Genomic DNA, 16599 nt, shown 5'->3' with positions numbered 1-16599 from the left:
GCTGCTAATGTTTGCTTTTGTAGATGAAAAGGAACTTTACAAGAGCACATTGATATTGTGAGGGGTTCTATTCAAAAGAACAGTGTTTCTGAAAATTGCTGTCTTTCAGTGCACTGCATTTTACAAAGTCTTTTTCCTTAAAGTTGGCAAACTTGAGTGTTGGGACTATGGATGGAGGTAGAGGTTGTCTTCTGCAGTATTTCAACAGAAAGCTAAATAAAAGTAGTGGCATAATATTTTTACAGATTTAGTCCTGACAATATGTAAAAACACAAATCTAATTAGCATGTTAGGAAGAGGTGTTCTAAGCCATCAGTACTGGTTTTAGAACATCACAATGGAAAAATATCTTTCACTGGACATTAGATAAACTTGAACACATAGTACATGTCTAAGAAGTAGAAAGACATCAAAATGAAAAGCACTGTCAGTATTTTCAGCATGCATTTTAAATATGCTCTGACTTCATACTGAGTCCTTTTTTGTGTATTGGATCAAGGACAAGCATTTTGGATACATGCACTAATTAGGACGAAATTTAGTTTAAAACTTATAGGCAAATTATGAAAAATTGATTAAGTATCTTTATTTTATGTAAACAACATATTTAAATTGCAGCTGTACTCATCAAATAGAAAAAATATAATGATGTTTGTATAAAATGTTGAAATACTTAATTCTCTTATCCTAATGAAACCTTTGTAATTGGATACATGAACAGTTGTGTTCAATATCAAAGTGCAAAAATTATTATCTAAAAGTAATTACCTGTCACATTTGAGACATTTGCTGGTTTGACATGTTTTTAGCAGAAACAAGCAAAAATGAGTCAACTAAAATGGTTGTTGCTGATCAACTAATGACTTTTATAACTAAGACTCACTTCTCTGCCATCCATTTTGATTTCCACCCTCTCATATCAAATCCTACTTCTTTCTTAAAATGTTGATATTTCGTTTTATTTTTTTCTCTCTACGTCTCTAACAACTTCTACAGTTTCTTTTGCATGTTTCTACTTCTCCATATTCTAAGTCCATATCTTTCTCCTCTTTTCTCTTTCTGTACCTTCTTTGTGGCTGCATATATCTACAAACAAAACTTCAGCTGTCACCAATTCGCAGATTGAGTGACCTAAGTGTCCCTCTTGCCAAAATTGCTGTCTTCTGTTAATTCTACACTATCCTGTGGATACCCAGCTCTTGATCTTGAGGTGGTAGGTCTGTCTTTCCTGGTGTATTTGTGTAATACTGAAGAAAATATTCTACATGCTTTATTTTCATTCCATGGCATTTCTGGAATATTTTTTTCTATTTCTACTCAAGTGTAATTCACTAGGTGTTGGTTTTACTTTTTGATGTGCTGCTGTATGTTTTTCTTGGCCTTGATAGTTGCAACTTTAGCCCATGTTTCTTCACTGAGATTACTGTTCAAAAGATTGTTATCAAAGTGATTAGACACTAGATGCCATCCCATTGTTTCCATCTCAGTCTGTTCCTTTAAATTGTGGTACATATAAGCTGTATGAATCCATTCATTATTTGATTTGTTGCTTTGGTCTGCCCTTGCTTATATTCAGCCTGCAGTACCAGTCTTTGTTGTTCATTTGTTAATTTTCAGCTGAACCCTTTTAGCTTTTATACTGTTGCTTAATGCTGAAGGGATTTCCTATAGATATCTGCAGAACTCATTATACTCCTTTCAAACCTCTTTCAGTACCTTTAAATCAACCTCTCCCCACATCTTAGTCGTGCTTTTTGTTGAGATAAATGCCCATTACAGTGACTAATTTCAGTTCCTTTTGCTGTGAATCCATATATTTCTTGTCTAGGATTGTAATGTCTCTTGGTAGAAGTAAATTTTACTCTGTCCTTTCTGTAGAGCACATAGCAGAGAGAATTCCTTCTCAAAAGCTGTAGATCTCAAGTGCTGCAGTAATATTTACCATCTTACACTGGGTGTCAGTCTCTGTTATTATTCCATGCAAACATCTTGAAATGTGTACAGGTTGCTTGTAAAATTCACAGTTACAAATTTTGTTATGCATAGTGCTAGTAATTGATTCAGGAGATACTAGATTTTTTTTTTTTTTTAAGTAAGGGAGTAGCAATGCAATGTTTCTTCTCAATATCTGTGATCCTTCAGAGGGGTTTCTTTTGCCATGTATGTGATGGTAACTTTAGTTCCAAAAGACTGTCCTTTTTAAAAAGTGCCTTTTTACCATGCTGCCTCTGATTAGGTGGTTAGTCTACATTATAAGTTTAAGATGTCTCATTAGGACTTATCCCATAAAAGTTACCTTTTCCATGACATTTGAGAAGGGAAGAAAAACACAGTAGTAGTGTTTAGTTTGGTTGTTTTCTCAGTCCCTATATCTAAATGAAGAAAGAAAAAAGAGAAACACCTTAATTAAAAATAAAATTTTAAAGAAGTAAGAGATAAAAAGTTGTTTTCTCCTCTTAAGAGGATCTGAGTTCTCAACTTCTGTGGAATTATATAGAGGAATGCAGATTGATAATATTTAGACCTAGGGCACATCATCACTATGTGTTTTAGTATCTAAAAATAAGGAGAGTGGATAAAATAAACAGGTAGCTATGAACTGGAAATGGTGTTCAGAAATAAAATAAATCTTGTGGATGTTTCCATTGTGCCAAAACAAATTCCTGGCAACAGTGAATGACAAAGAAATATTTTTCGTCTTTCAATCCTCATTAAATACTGGAAGAAACACAGAAATATCACCCAACTATATTGGCATTTGTTCGGAAGCAAAGCTGTTGCTCTTATTGCTTGATGAGAAGGAAGTCTGGGGAACAAGCATGTTGCATTGTTTCATTCCTCTAGCAGAAGTAGGTAAGAATAAGAATATGAAACTTGGTTTTTCCTTTGGGAGCCAATTTAGTTTCTAGTTTATCTGTTGTTTCAGTGAAGTGTCTTCTGGTGAATGGTGTTTTGTAGAAGGAGTCTCTAATTCAGAAAGGTCTGTGGAACATGTATTGAGTTATGTCTCTTATCAGCTGTCCTTGTTATGTCACTTGTCTGCTTTACTGAAATGCATAAGCAGCCTAATTGGACAGGAGAGAATTGTTTTATCTGAAAAGGATTCATCCAGCCTTATGTCTGCTTTTTTGACTCATATTTCTATTTATGTGAAATGAGTAGAAACCCTGTTAGTGACTAGTTATTTTGTAGATTTCTATGGGTTATTAAAGCTCTGCTTAGTGGTGTGAGAGGGGAATGAACAGGCTGTTACAATAACCTGCTTTGTTTAGCCTGAGGAGCAATTTAGGACAAAAAAAAGATGCATAATAAGATTTTCGTTTGTGTTCTGCACTGCAAAATATTGAGATCTTCAAGTTGTAGGTGAAATCTGTTCCTGAACTAATGGGATTGAGTGGAACTGAGAACTTCAGAACTGAAAACTGAAGAATCAAAGTTATTAGGCTGTAAGCATGCAATATATGAGAGTGTAACAGATCTTTTTTTGCAAAGTTAAGATTGTTTTGGCCTTTTGATATATTGTTTTAGAAAGCCTGCTGCACTGTTAGCAGACTTTGCCTGAAACAGCTGCAAGGACTTTCAGTAGTTTGGTGTGGTTTTTTTCTTAATGTAACCGGAGACAACCTTTCCTATATGAGGCACTATTTCCCTCCAGTTGGGAACATAGCTGCAGATCTAGTTTTAAGAAGAATTTGTGGCTTAAGAACTCTAACAAATCTTGGCATGCTTGAAGTTCATTGTAATTTTACTGTGTACAGAAATCCTTCCAAGAAAAAAGCAAAAATCTTGGTTTGCTTTTCTCATGTGACTTTTTCATGTCTCTATAAAATGACTTAATATCTAGCTTCATGCACTGCTGTTATTTTTCATAGCTTAGTTCTCTAAATGCTGTTACTTGAGAGAATTGTTTTGCCTATTTGTGATTCCAGTACAAATAAACTGTGACTTGGAAAACTATTAACAGGAAGTTATCAAGAGTTTTCCTGTATGCCCACTGTAATTGTGAGCAGAAGAGTCATAGTAATAGAGAAAACAATCTTCACGTAGTAGTCTCATCTATTGTTGCAAGAAATGTTTGTTTCCTAAATGCAATATAATTATGGAGAACAGCAAAGTTGATTGGTAGTTTAGTAGAGGAGGGAAGTAAATAGAATGAAAAGGTTACATGTTCAGCACAAAATCTGAGGAAAGACTTGGTGTCAGTTGATAAACCACATTTGTGTAGAAAATACCACTTTCATTTCTACAAGACCCCTGAACTACTTTGTTTAGTATCTATAGCTGTGAGTTTTGTTTGAAAGCCAATAATGAGGTGATTTGGGGTTATGTTCTCAAAACAGTAGCAGGTTATTTTGGGATAGCAAAAGGCTGGTACAATATTGTGCTAAAAAAAATAGATTGTTGCAGAACAATAAAAGCTTTCTACTACCTGAGATATCCAGGATATTTTTTAGTAATATACCTTTGTTTGGCAAAGATATAATTTATTATTTTGTTACTTGTCCTTTTTTACTCCTTTCCCTTTTTCAACTTCCTCTTTCAAGTTACCTTGAATATCTTTTTCTCAAAGGACAAGGGTAAGGATGGAGAAAATAAATTTTCTTTTTATCTCTTTTTCCCTTCCAAATAGTACTCTAGTTGTTTGGCTAGAAAATAAAAACATGTGTTTGTTGTTACTGATGTAGGTTTTCAAATTCTATTATGCCATTCCAGTGCATAAAAACCAAATCTCAACATTCTTAGTGACTAAATATTGGCAGTACTGTCTGTATGCAGATGCTGGAAGGAGATCTGGAACAGATTATAATCTAACTTTTAGAAATAAATAGAGCATGCACCATTAATATTTCACATAAAAGCAAATGTTTTATATGGGCATCTTGAACAACTGAAAGCTTTCTCTAGATACAGATGTTAAGGTGGGAGAATCTACTGCTTTATCTGCTTATTAGGATTTCTAATTGGCCTACCTGTGCTGAAACAGTTGTAAATTCTATCCTACTTTCTCCCAGCTGAAGAAGGGTAACAGTGAACCTTTTTTTCTGAAATGCAGCAGAACTTTTCTTTTTATGGGGATAAGAGTAACATCTGACTTGCTTGTGAAGAGGAGAAGGAATAGTAAGGCTGAGTTCATTGTGTGCCATTTGTGTGCAGCAAACTGATCTCCCAACATTTTTTCTCTCCCAGAGCTGTGGGTCGTTGGAGTGGTGCTCTTAAAGTAGTGAGTTTTAGGGAATTTAATATAAAAACTCTAAGAGCTTTTTTTCTGTGAGCTTTTTCAAGCTGTTGATAGGTTTCATTGTGTGCTTCAAGTAAATTTTAGGTTGATCTTTCTTCTTAAAAACATTCCAGGGAAGCTCTACTTGGTAATTCAATGCAAGACTTGTGCTCCTTTCTGCTGCCTTCAGGCTGTTAAAACGTGCTTATTGCTACTTCAACCAATGTAATACAGTATGGAACTGTAGCACAGTTCTTTATACTAGTGAATATATGTTCCTAGACTATTTGAAAAGTTTGACTACTTCAACAAAGGTGTCTTACACTCTATATGCACCCTCTGGATTAGTTCTAGCATCCAGTCTGATTTGGTAGAGCTTTGTGTGTCCTGTTTGCAAATGCCTGACTGGTATGTGTTGCAATAGACATATTTCTAGCTTCAGTGAAGTTGAAACACAGATGGGTTTATGTTGTGAGTTTTCCAGTGTTTGAGCTTGACTTCTGTCTGTTGACTCCACATATTTTATCCCTACAAACTGAATTAGTGAAGTGAGAGATGGGCGTGGTAAAAAGAAATGCTGTTTGTAAAAAAAATAATTGCTGGTTATAGAATGGTAACTGTCAGACTTTCTTGCTCAAATTTTATGTTCTTCATGCTGTATTTATTATAGATTAATCAACTTTGCAAAATTGTAGTTTATTTGCTTCTTGCAATATGAATGTGATAGAAAGCCATTCAAGTTGTATAATTTTTATGTGTGTCATTTACTTAACAGTAATTCAGAATTGAGGAATTTGTAAAGGGCTATGATGAAGTTTTTTCAAAAACACATCAAGTACTGGAAAATATTTTTCATTAATATTACAGTAACCTGGATCTGAGAGGAAATGCAAGTCCTGTATCTCCTTAATATTGTAATTGTACAATATGATGGTCACTAAATTTAAATTAGGCAGCTGCTCTATCCTTCAAAACACTTTCTGAAAAGAAAATAATGACATATACAGTCTAGAGCTTCCTCACAAGAGGAAGAGGAGGTGCAGACTGATCTCTACTCTCAAGTGGCCAGCAATAGGACACAAGGGAATGCCTTGAAGCTTTTTGAGGGGCTTAGGTTGGATATCAGGAAAAAGATGTTCACCTGAATGTTGATTGGGCACTGGAACAGGCTCACTAGGGTAATGGTTGCACTACCAAGCCTGACAGAATTCACGTGTTTGGACAATGCTCTCTGGCACGTGGTGTCATTCTTGGGGTGTCCTGTGCAGGGCCAGGAGCTGGACTTGATGGTTGTTGTGGGTCCCTCCCAACTCAGCATATTCTATAATTCTACTTACAGTCAGTGAGCTGAGGCATAATCTTGAAGCATATGAACCTTGTAAATATCTCTGTATGTAGTCTTATTTTGTGGTAAATATTTTAAAATACAAAGAAGATTAACTCTAGAAAGAGATCTGAGTTTTTGAGAGTCAGGCTTGCTAGCTTGCCCTGTTAAATCTCCTTTTCTTTCCCAGTCTGTTATGTGGCCCAAACAAATTGCAGTGATAGTCAGCAGAGAAGACTTGTTGTTTTTGACTCTTGAAGGGAATACTGAGGACTAAATTAAAACTATCTATGTCCAGCCTTATTGAACCAGAAAGAACAACTGTTTCTTTAAATGAATGTGTTTTTTTTTTTTTTTTTCCAAATACTTAGTGTATTCACTTGGCCAATAGCAGTACCATGAGTAGATATCTAGGTTGCTTCTCAGTGATAAGCTCCAGTCTGTTACCCTATATGTAGGAAAGCAGGATCTGATCAAAGTGGCATCAATTGCGACTGAATTTTGTGGATGACTTCCTCTGGGAAAGGATGTTTCTGGCAACATTATTATCTTTCTTTCTGTCTAAATCTGAGAATTTAAATTAGAAGAAAAGTGTATCTCTAAGGGTCAAATCTGAACTGCAGGTTTAATCTTGCTTGTACTAAGAAGAAAAGTAGACTTGCATAATGCAAACCTTTTAATCAGAAAAGTGTCTGTAAACCTCTTATTCAACAAATCACTCCTGCTATCTATGTAGTAATATTTCTTTTGTAACAGTGCTTATTACTTGTTCTTTTCTCTGATGCTTTTACTGAAGCACTTGTTCAGCTCAAATGAATTTAAATTTGCCTGTGCTGTTGTGATGCAATTATTAGCTAAAAATCCAGTTGTACTGTAGTTATCTGCTCTGTGCTATGTTTTTCAATATAATTTATATAATCCAGTGCACTTTCAAATGGAAGTGAGGGTAGAATTTTTCTTGCAGAACCTATACCATTTATGGTCAATTGTACAGAAAGTACAATGCTTGACCCAAAATTCTTAGCTGATCTGAAGCTGTAACTTAAGAATAAGCTGAGGAAATTTTACCTGGGACTTGAACTAAATGGGCATGTTCTGGCAAATGAGGAGTTAGACATTGGCATTCAATGGTGAAGTGGCTTTGTTTGAAGATCTAAGAGTTAATGTATACCTTTCTGAATGAGCTGAAAACATAGTTTGGAATTATTTTAGTACTTTTAATAGAATAATAAATGATTATTCTCGAAAGCCCTTATGCTTTGTAAATTAATATCTAATTTTCCTTTTTAATGTGAGCGTATCCATTTTTCTGGTATTTTATGTGAAAAGAATGGTAAAGCTCATTATTATACAAGTCTTGCTGGTGTTGTCTTTCACTTTTTTAAAATATAGAAGCTAATAGCAGATTGGTATTTGCAGATGAAGCAATCTTCAATTAAATCCCAGTTTGCCTGTACATATAAAAATGATTTGAGTGAAATGAGTGGCCAGCGTTCCCATGCAATTCCAACCTGCAAACATCCCGTACCAAAGCAACATTTAAAAGCTGGAAAGCCCACAGGTAAGCTGTGGTAGGATTGAATAAATAAATGTGATGGGTAATACTTTAAATGCATCCAAAAAGCCTTTAGTATAACTCAAATATTTTCAAGAAAAGGAACAAAAATGTCTCATTGTTCTCCATGTCTCATATGCCAGTTAAATCTTTTTGCAATAAAATTGTAGTGCCAATTCTTTGAAAATATAAATGTTTGAAAAGTGTGTTGATGCTATCTTGTAGTAAAAAAGTGATATATGTTGCATATATGACATATCTGTTCTTATTCTACAAAAGTAAGCCATGTGCAATTTATATTTTTGCCGTTAAAAGGGGGGAAAATTTGTTTTACTGCAGTACAAACTATATAATATATAAAATTTTTATGCCCTTTAACCCTCTCTTCCAATATCTTAAAGTTATAAATCCACTTCCCTAAGTTAGTTCTTACATGTTTTTGAGCAATGTAATTTTAAATTGGCAATGCACTTATGAGCACATAGCAGATTTAATAGCAGTGACAAGCATAGCTTTGTTTTATTGGTAGTACATTATTTTTGATTAAAAAAAATAACATGGCAGTCCTTATAGAAAAAGGATGTGTGTTTCCAGGTAACTTTTTATTTCCTCACATATGTTTTTGATATTCTTACATGACAGAAGGTCCAAATTCATGTCTTGATGTACCAGGGCTTGGAACTATTTCTGAAAGTGTTCACCAGACTAGAAGTTATACAGAGATGGGAAAGCTGAGTTGTCAGCCAAGGAACAAGAACTCTGAGAATGAACAGATGGATTTGAATAATGACAAAATAATCTGTGACAAGGAAAGTGAACCATCTTTGCAAAAAAATACTAAAAGACTTAAGACTTCAAGCAGCTCTAAGAAGGAATTGGACAGCAAAATTGGTGGAAAAAGAAAACAGACCAAAAGTGCAAGTAAGAATAAGTTGATTGCTGGTCAGGCGAAATTAACTCGCTTTTTTCAACTCTAAGTTTTTGTTTTCACATACATGGGATCTTGATAGTTGTAAAATTTTGCAAGAAAAGAGATGAAATTTATGAATTACTTCCTTTCATATGTAAATAATTGAAAGTAGCTTGTGTATTATAGTAGACAGTTACAAGTCTGGATTATGCTGAAGTATTTTATTTTTTAATAACAGTACATTGTTAACAATTACACTGTTATTTTTGGTAATGAATTATGTATCCCTCTACAATGCAATGGGAAATTAAGTTTGGATGTGTATGTACAGTTACACTAACACTCAGTAACTTCAAATTACATTAAATTCAGAATAAAATGTTTAATCTTCAGAGAAGGTGGTGGAGATAAGTAGTTTTCACACTTGCCAACAAGGTCGATAGACTCTTCCCAGCATACACCTGAGGACTGCAGGAGAGAAAAAGAGCTTGAAAATTTAAATCATCAAAGAATCAGAATTCTTATGGCTCCTGGAAATATTAATTTAACAAATGCTCCCTCCCCGTGCACCAAATCATAACAGCCATGTAGTCTCTAAATGAACATTTAACAAATTGCTATATTGACATTGCAGTGTACTTTACCAAAATGAAATAATTTTCTGTGCAAAAATAAAATATATTTACTGTCAAAATCTCTTCTTCCAATAGGTAATTTAGCTGAATTTTTTTCATCTGTGGTCTCTCTTTCCTGTATTGACTCAATATTTTGAATTTCAGTGTCAGCTGGAAAAGTCATGGCTCCCTTCAGTGCAGGATAAGGTAGTTGCTTTCCACCTAAGTTGATTGGCATAACATGATTGAAGAAATCATGCCTGGAACCTCTGTCCTGTTTTGCGGGAAGACAAGAGGTTTATCTTTATTTGAAGTCAGTTGTATCACATTTTGTTCTTTGTATTCCAACAGTGCAGTTATTTTATGTTTCAAAATCATACCTTAATAGTTATGACCTGTATTGCATCCTTGGCCAAAATGGTGTAATGGACATAATTAAATAATGAGTTCCATGTTTGGCAAAGTTAAAAACCTGTTGCTGCATATAGGGACATCATCAAATATAAATATAGATTTCTTCTTATCCCCCTCACCCCAACCCACATCCTCCAAGTTTTGGCTACTGTCTGTGAAAATCAGATTTAATTCAACTCTCAGAGTTACACATTTAGAATCTTGGCATTAGATATATAGAGTTGTATTTTTTTTCTTGACTATGTTATGTTGAACTGGTGTTTTTATATATTTACCTGGTTATTGCTTTAAATTGTTGCACTTGTTTTCTAAAGGGGTATAAATGAATTTCAATTTTACAATTAAGCCAAAATTTAAAACTGAAAACTCACCAAAAACTTTGTGTTTCCAGCATTCTTATCATTGAAAACACTGCTGTCTTCAGTCTTGTAGTACTTCAGCAAAGGTATAACTCCTCTGTTCATACTTTTATCTCCATTTTGTAGAGTTTTTCCTAGATTTAATGCAGCAAGCAACATATCTTCATCTTCTACCTCTTGCAGAGACTTTGAAACTGAGAGCAGACAACCTTGAGAAAAAAGAGAGAGAAGGGAGAGAATTAGGAGATATGATGAGATGCACATTTTTTAGTCATTTAATGCTTGCATAAAGGTTTGGCACTTCTCAAATTCTAAGAAATCTTTTCCAGTGGTAAATAATTGTGTTTTCCATTTCTGGAATGGCACACTTTATATATTTTACAGGTTGAATGGAAACTACTTCAAAGGCTGATGAGTTCATGCTTTTAAAATGACTCATATCAAGGAGTAACCTTTTCTATAATCCTTCTAATCCCATCTGTTTACAACTAAAACATTTCTTTGTCATAGCTAATTTGTTTCTTTGTATGTTTTTAGAAGAGATTAGTTTCTTTTGGTGGATCAACATGGCAAAGTTCACAGAAAAAGTGATGTCCATTTGAGTTGTTTATAAAGCCTTACCTCTGATTAAGGCAATTTAAGAAGAGTAACTAATCTACATAAGTAAGAGGGATTGCTGTGTGATGCATCATAATTGTGAATCTGGATTCACAAAAGAGCTGAAATTCTGGAAATTTGAGAATGGCTTAGACTGCTACCATGTTAAAGCTGAAATAATTAATTTGTGTTCTGATGTCTGTTATGTCAGGTTGCATTATACCAAAGAGCTAATGGCTAGAAATATTTGTTAGTACCTAATTAACTATGTTTGTGTTTTCTTACTGAAAGTGGACCTTTCTCTGCTACAAATATAACATAGTCAAATATGCTAAGAATGTAGAAAGAAAACTTCAGTTTTTCATTTAAAATTTCTTTGAAATGTATTTTTTACCTTGTGGAAGAAAATATAAACATTTCTGCACACTACTGTTGCATTGTTGTTGTGTGGGGCTGGTTTTTGTTGTTATTGTTGGCTGTTTTTGTTTGGCTTGGGGTTTTCTGCCTTATCTGGAAAGCAAATAGGGCCGGCTGAAATTTAGCTAATCTGTTAGTGTTGGTGACAGAAACCACACATCCATTGGCCGTGTGCCTCTTAGCTAGTGCTTCATGTTTCATCCTTTAGCTTAGTGCAGGGGACCATGCTGCTATTCAAGGCAAAGCACCAGGAAATTGGCCACTGTTCCCTGCTGAACTTCCTGGAAAACCACTTGCCTTGCCAAAGTAACTTCTTGGTAAGACATTTCATGGGAAAATATGTCATGCTGGACTAAGCAGATTTTGACTAAGAAACATTTTTGGTGTCCTCTCTTTCTCCAAATGAGAAAAGTGCATTTCTGGGCAAAGCATCTCTCACAAACAGAATTGTTGCTTCTCATTATTTTCATTTCCTTGCTGTAGAGCCTGTACTTGCCTTTGGCTAATTGAAGTGTTTTCTTTCCTTTGACTTTAACTGCCTGTCTACAGAGGAGACAAATTTGAGAGTTGATTGTACGGGGTTTAATACTCATCATCCAATAATTTTTATTTTTCCCTCACATTAAGTATTTGTACAGTTTTGTTCAGTTAATAAAGCAAAAGCCATATATGCTCTCTTGCCGGTACTTTTCATTTAGCTCAGCCTCGACAGAACAGGAGTGCTCTGGAGCTGTGGTGGCAGAAAGCTGTTCTTTTTCATATGTTGGTCTAAGAGTTGGAAAACAAGCTATCAACCCAGTAATTTGGGTAGGGGGCAGGAGCTTCTGCTTCTCTGGAGCTCTGGCACCCCCAGGTGTGCAGCATCTCACACAAGGCTCACTTTTTAATGCTTCTATCATTTAATACAAAACACAGCTGACCTGGATCATTCAGTTTGTCTGTCTACAGCATCTGGCTAGTTTTCTACTATGAGACACAAGCTGATGTCAGTGAAGGAATATGTTTGTCGGGGCAAAATTATGGTACTTGCCCCAGGATCTTCTACTGCTTCTTGAAGTAGTTGTTAATTTTTAAGGTTTGTTGAAGATCCAAGGTGATTGTGAGTGATAATGAGTCGAAGCTTCTAACTAGGCTGCCAAGAAATCCAGAGCACATGTCTGTAGATTCAATGACTTATCAACTGCTCTGAACAAGCAGAAAACATTTGTACACCTGCAGATATGCAATGTGTGTGTTGTGTACAGCTCTTCATAATGCCTTGGAAATCCTAGCACTCTGACATCTACATTTTTATTTATTCCTCCTGCAACTAGAATTTTAGTAAAAATCTAAAATGTTTTAATGCATCTTTTTCTGTGTTTTACCATTATTTTGACTTAAAGTTATAAATAGTATTATTAACCCAGTAGTGCTTTCAGAACAATAACCATTACTTTGAGAAATTCTTCTTGCTTCTACTTTGTTACAACAAAATATGAACTCTTAACATCAGAAATCTCATGTGGTGTATATATAAGTAAATAAAATCTAGATGATAACATACCTGGACTTTCTCTGTACTCATTTTGAATTCTAGGAATGGGTTACAAAACAATTGGAGTAATTTCATTTGGTCTTGTAACTGCTGTGTACAAGTGCTCAATTCCTAATTCCTAATCCTATTGAGTGAAGAATAAATGAAGCAGTATGTATTGTTTAAAATCAATTATTTTCTATTATCAGAATTGAAAAACTTCACAATACAGGAGATACTATTTAATTAACCTTAATAAATCATTTTAGTCAATCTTAAAATAGCACAAAACCAATTGGTCAATGTTAATTTGCCCAGTGGCTTACTACTTCTGATTTTAAAAGGTGATTTGTTTGTTTTATTTTTAGTTTGGATCTTGCACATTTTATACAAACAGCTGTATTTTGGTCTGATTTGTGGATATACTAATCCCTTCTTGTGTGTTCTGTCTAAATACCTCAGTGTTTTAGTTCCAAACCCTTCCCACCAAACCAAACAAGCAGGTGTTAAAGTGGAGATTCTCTGTGCTAAAAATGGACAGAGCGTGTCAGCAGTTCACAGGGCAGATAAGAGGTAATTAGCACACTTCATTATTGACTGTAGGAAATTAAGACTCTTGCTTAGCACTGTTTTGTTGTTCCTCCTGCTGAATTGGTAGTCACCTGGAATCAGTAAATTGATTTAGCAGGAAATAGGCACAATGCTGCAATGAGAGATCAGCTCTGGACTTGTGCAGTAGCACAGCTCTAAATATTTGGAGAACCTAAAAGTCATCTTCTATAAATGTGTCAGGAGAATGTACAAGAAAAGGGTGGGGGTGAAACCCCACAAACTAAATTATTTTTACCAAATTTCTGCCCAAGATCCGAGGTATCCATTTCAGCCCTCTGTTGAATTCCAGTCTGTGTATTTATAGAATGAAATGTTACATTTGTTTGCGTTACAAATTAATTTCACAGTTGGAGAGACTTTAAAAATATTTTCTGCTGTTTGTTTTGAAAGGCATTTCTGAATTTCATTTGAAGCAAGTACATAAAAATGTGATTATTTCTTAAGGAGTTGTGCAGCATCAGCAGAGAACAATTTATGCATAGTTTCTTCTAGCAAAGTTAGTGATAAACATATTGGTCACTGTGTCTGGCCTTTTTTAGAATTATTTCTATTATATAAAATGGTCTGTTCTTGTAGGAAAGATTTGCCAATAAACTACGTTTAGAATTAACTGATTCACTGTTTAAAAACAAATTAACCCCCCCGAAATATATCCCTGCCTCCCTAAGTTTCTTCTTCTCAAGAACCTTTTGCAAAGCAATCCATGTGTAAGTCTATTAAGGGTGCCCAATTAATCAATGAAGTGGAAAGAGGAAAAGAGGGAGATTGCTCAAGCCATAGTAGTTTCTTAATTAAGAAAAAACCAGTGGTGATAGTGAAATATTCTGTTTTCATGTAAAAACAAGGCACACTCAATTATTCTGTAACCAACAGCAGGAACTTCCTTATGAGGACAATAAAGAGGATAAAAAAGACTGGGCCCCTTTGCTTTGCAGGCATATGAGAGGATTTCAGCCAAGAAAAAAATACAGGAAAAAGCAGGAGGTGCAACTGCAATTTTGAGCTTCATTTGAGCACAGGATGTCTGTGAGAGGCTTTGAAGCTGGCTATCCAGTGCAAGCCTGCTAAAATTCCTGTGATTTCTACACTTCACCATTACTGTTCATATGGTTTTGATAGTGCTGAGGGGAGTAATTTATTTTGCATAACTGACATGAAGGCAGGAAAACTTTTTTAGGAATGTTGATTATTGTCAGCTCTTTACCAATGGTGCAGGAACCATTGTTGGATTAAGCCCCTTAAAGGGCAGTGAATGCTCTTGCTGGTACACAGTGATGGTAAGACTAACTACAGCTGGTGTTTCAGAGGAGCAGAGCAGCAGTTCTTCTCTTTGCTATTATCTGAAAGGGGTCTGGGTAAGGTAAATGAATGTTGCTATCAATATTGTTCCTATTATCCATGAATCCTATTGATCATGTAGCTGTGTCCTATACATGTCAGTCCAGGTTCTCTTACTGAGCTGGATCCTCTGAGTCAGTTTGTGTGATAAGATGCAGCTCTCATGTAGAAAGAGGAATGAATCCAACTCTGCTCTATTTCTTTTTAGCAGAGCAATTGTTCAGTAAATTGGCACTTCATCAAAATCATTTACTGGTTTTCACCTGGGTTTTTTTTTTACCAAAAATGTCAAATTTTCTGTTTGTTTAAGTATAGTTCTTTGTTTTTGTTTATTTTTATTTTTACATTTCAGTCTCATTTAAACACAATTGCATTTTCATCTGAATTTTTTCTACTAATGCTTTTTTCTTATGACAGAGTATAAACCTCAGTTGTTTGGAATCTTGGTAGTTATGGAATAACAATGCTGCATTATGAGTCCATGGAATATTTTTATACTGTTTTGGATGTCAGGTACATTTTTGAGATATGCTATTTTGTGACATATTCCTTAAATAAACACAGAAGTCAGAGGTGTTTACACACAGAAGTGCTCTATTTTCACATGGTAAGCTGGGCCACATACCTAAGGTGTGGGTCTGGGTTTCTCCTCATGAATTCTGCAAAAAGAATCAGTTATTTTTTAATTCTGTTATTATGAAGTAAAATTTAAAACCTACAAGGACCCACCAGGTATTCTCTCGCTGGTGTGCCCTACCAGTCTGTGATTTTGGCTCTTTACTGTTTACTCTAGCAACAAGGGGTTGGAACCAGATAATCTTTGAGGTCCTTTCCAAGCCAAACCATTGTTTGATGCTACTCCTGCCATTCATATGGCATTAGCACAATGGTGAGGACAATGGGACAGTATGTGTGTTCCCTTAATTGTTGCAATGCTTGTGGTTGTTATCCAAGGACTGGGAGTCACGTTATGATTTAGTGACTCTCGTATCCTTGAACGTATTTTCTTTATTATCTATGCTAACAATCTAACCAAATTGTACCTGCTTCTGTTATATCAATTCCAGTCATGTCTTTTTCATCCCAAGTATGTGAACTTTGTGTATGATTGAAACATCTGTCTCGCAGACTCTGAGGAAGAGGAATTGCAGGCTGTTAATCATACAGTTTCTACTGTGTGTTACCTTTGTCTGCAGAAGAGACTGTGCTACCACTGATACTCAAAAGTACAGCCAGATACTTATAAAAGCTCTCAAGAGTTCCTGCACAGAATGGCAGTCACACTGGAGATTCTGATGGAAGCTGTCCAGGAGAAATCAACTAAGTTTCTGGACATACCATGTCGCTCTATGCCAGCATGCCTGGTAATTCCCATAAATGAGGGCCTGTTGGAGTCAGCCAAATTACTCTGGCAGATGTCAGCTTCTTTGGTGTTGACAATCCAGATGGGTGGATTGTTGTTATCCAGCCTTTCTGCAGGCTTTGAACAAGTCTGTGTACACTGGTGCCAGGACTGCTAGCCATGGCAGCAGTCCACTGGACAGATGAGCATCAAGGTCTACAAAGAACAATGCCACAAGGTAAAGAATTACACCAGATGTTATTTAATTAGAAGCAAAATCAGCCTGCTTTAAATTATCTTATTCTATCTATGATCTGGTGCTCTGTTTTAATCAGAGATGTCTTTTATGGAAGATAGCACTGCTGTCAGTGAAATATCAATCAGTA

General features: G+C 35.3%; 2 protein-coding genes across 4 annotated transcripts in view; one reads left to right on the top strand and one right to left on the bottom strand.

Annotated features, from left to right (window-relative positions):
• The window catches only part of PARPBP (PARP1 binding protein), a 38062-nt gene extending 28166 nt beyond the window's left edge, over nucleotides 1-9896 (top strand). For 2 of the 3 annotated variants that reach the window (XM_064737137.1, XM_064737128.1), the window contains exons 10-11: nucleotides 7962-8103; nucleotides 8740-9896. In XM_064737137.1, coding sequence (XP_064593207.1) covers nucleotides 7962-8103; nucleotides 8740-9074 — 477 coding nt within the window. In that variant the 3' untranslated portion in view covers nucleotides 9075-9896. The remainder of the gene's footprint in view (nucleotides 1-7961; nucleotides 8104-8739) is intronic. The other variant, XM_064737146.1, reaches the window with a different exon arrangement.
• On the bottom strand, nucleotides 9364-10736 carry PMCH (pro-melanin concentrating hormone). The gene is made up of 3 exons (XM_064737163.1): nucleotides 10407-10736; nucleotides 9694-9895; nucleotides 9364-9475 (listed from the first exon to the last, which is right to left on the bottom strand). Exons 1-3 carry the CDS (start codon nucleotides 10656-10658, stop codon nucleotides 9426-9428), a joined length of 504 nt encoding a protein of 167 aa, XP_064593233.1. The 5' UTR covers nucleotides 10659-10736; the 3' UTR covers nucleotides 9364-9425.
• Between the last annotated feature and the right edge of the window lie 5863 nt (nucleotides 10737-16599).

Source organism: Zonotrichia leucophrys, chromosome 1A, assembly GCF_028769735.1.
Source record: "Zonotrichia leucophrys gambelii isolate GWCS_2022_RI chromosome 1A, RI_Zleu_2.0, whole genome shotgun sequence".
NCBI lineage: Eukaryota > Metazoa > Chordata > Aves > Passeriformes > Passerellidae > Zonotrichia > Zonotrichia leucophrys.
Note: the sequence above shows the minus strand (reverse complement) of the source record. Positions and strands in the feature narration are given on the sequence as shown.

Coding starts and splice junctions, on each gene's coding strand:
- PMCH (XM_064737163.1), bottom strand. CDS start 10,658: ATGTGCATCTCATCATATCTCCTAATTCTCTCCCTTCTCTCTCTTTTT. Junction 9,896..10,406: donor CTGGAAACACAAAGTTTTTG/GTGAGTTTTCAG, acceptor CCCGCAAAACAG/GACAGAGGTTCCAGGCATGA. Junction 9,476..9,693: donor TGGAAGAAGAGATTTTGACA/GTAAATATATTT, acceptor TCTCTCCTGCAG/TCCTCAGGTGTATGCTGGGA.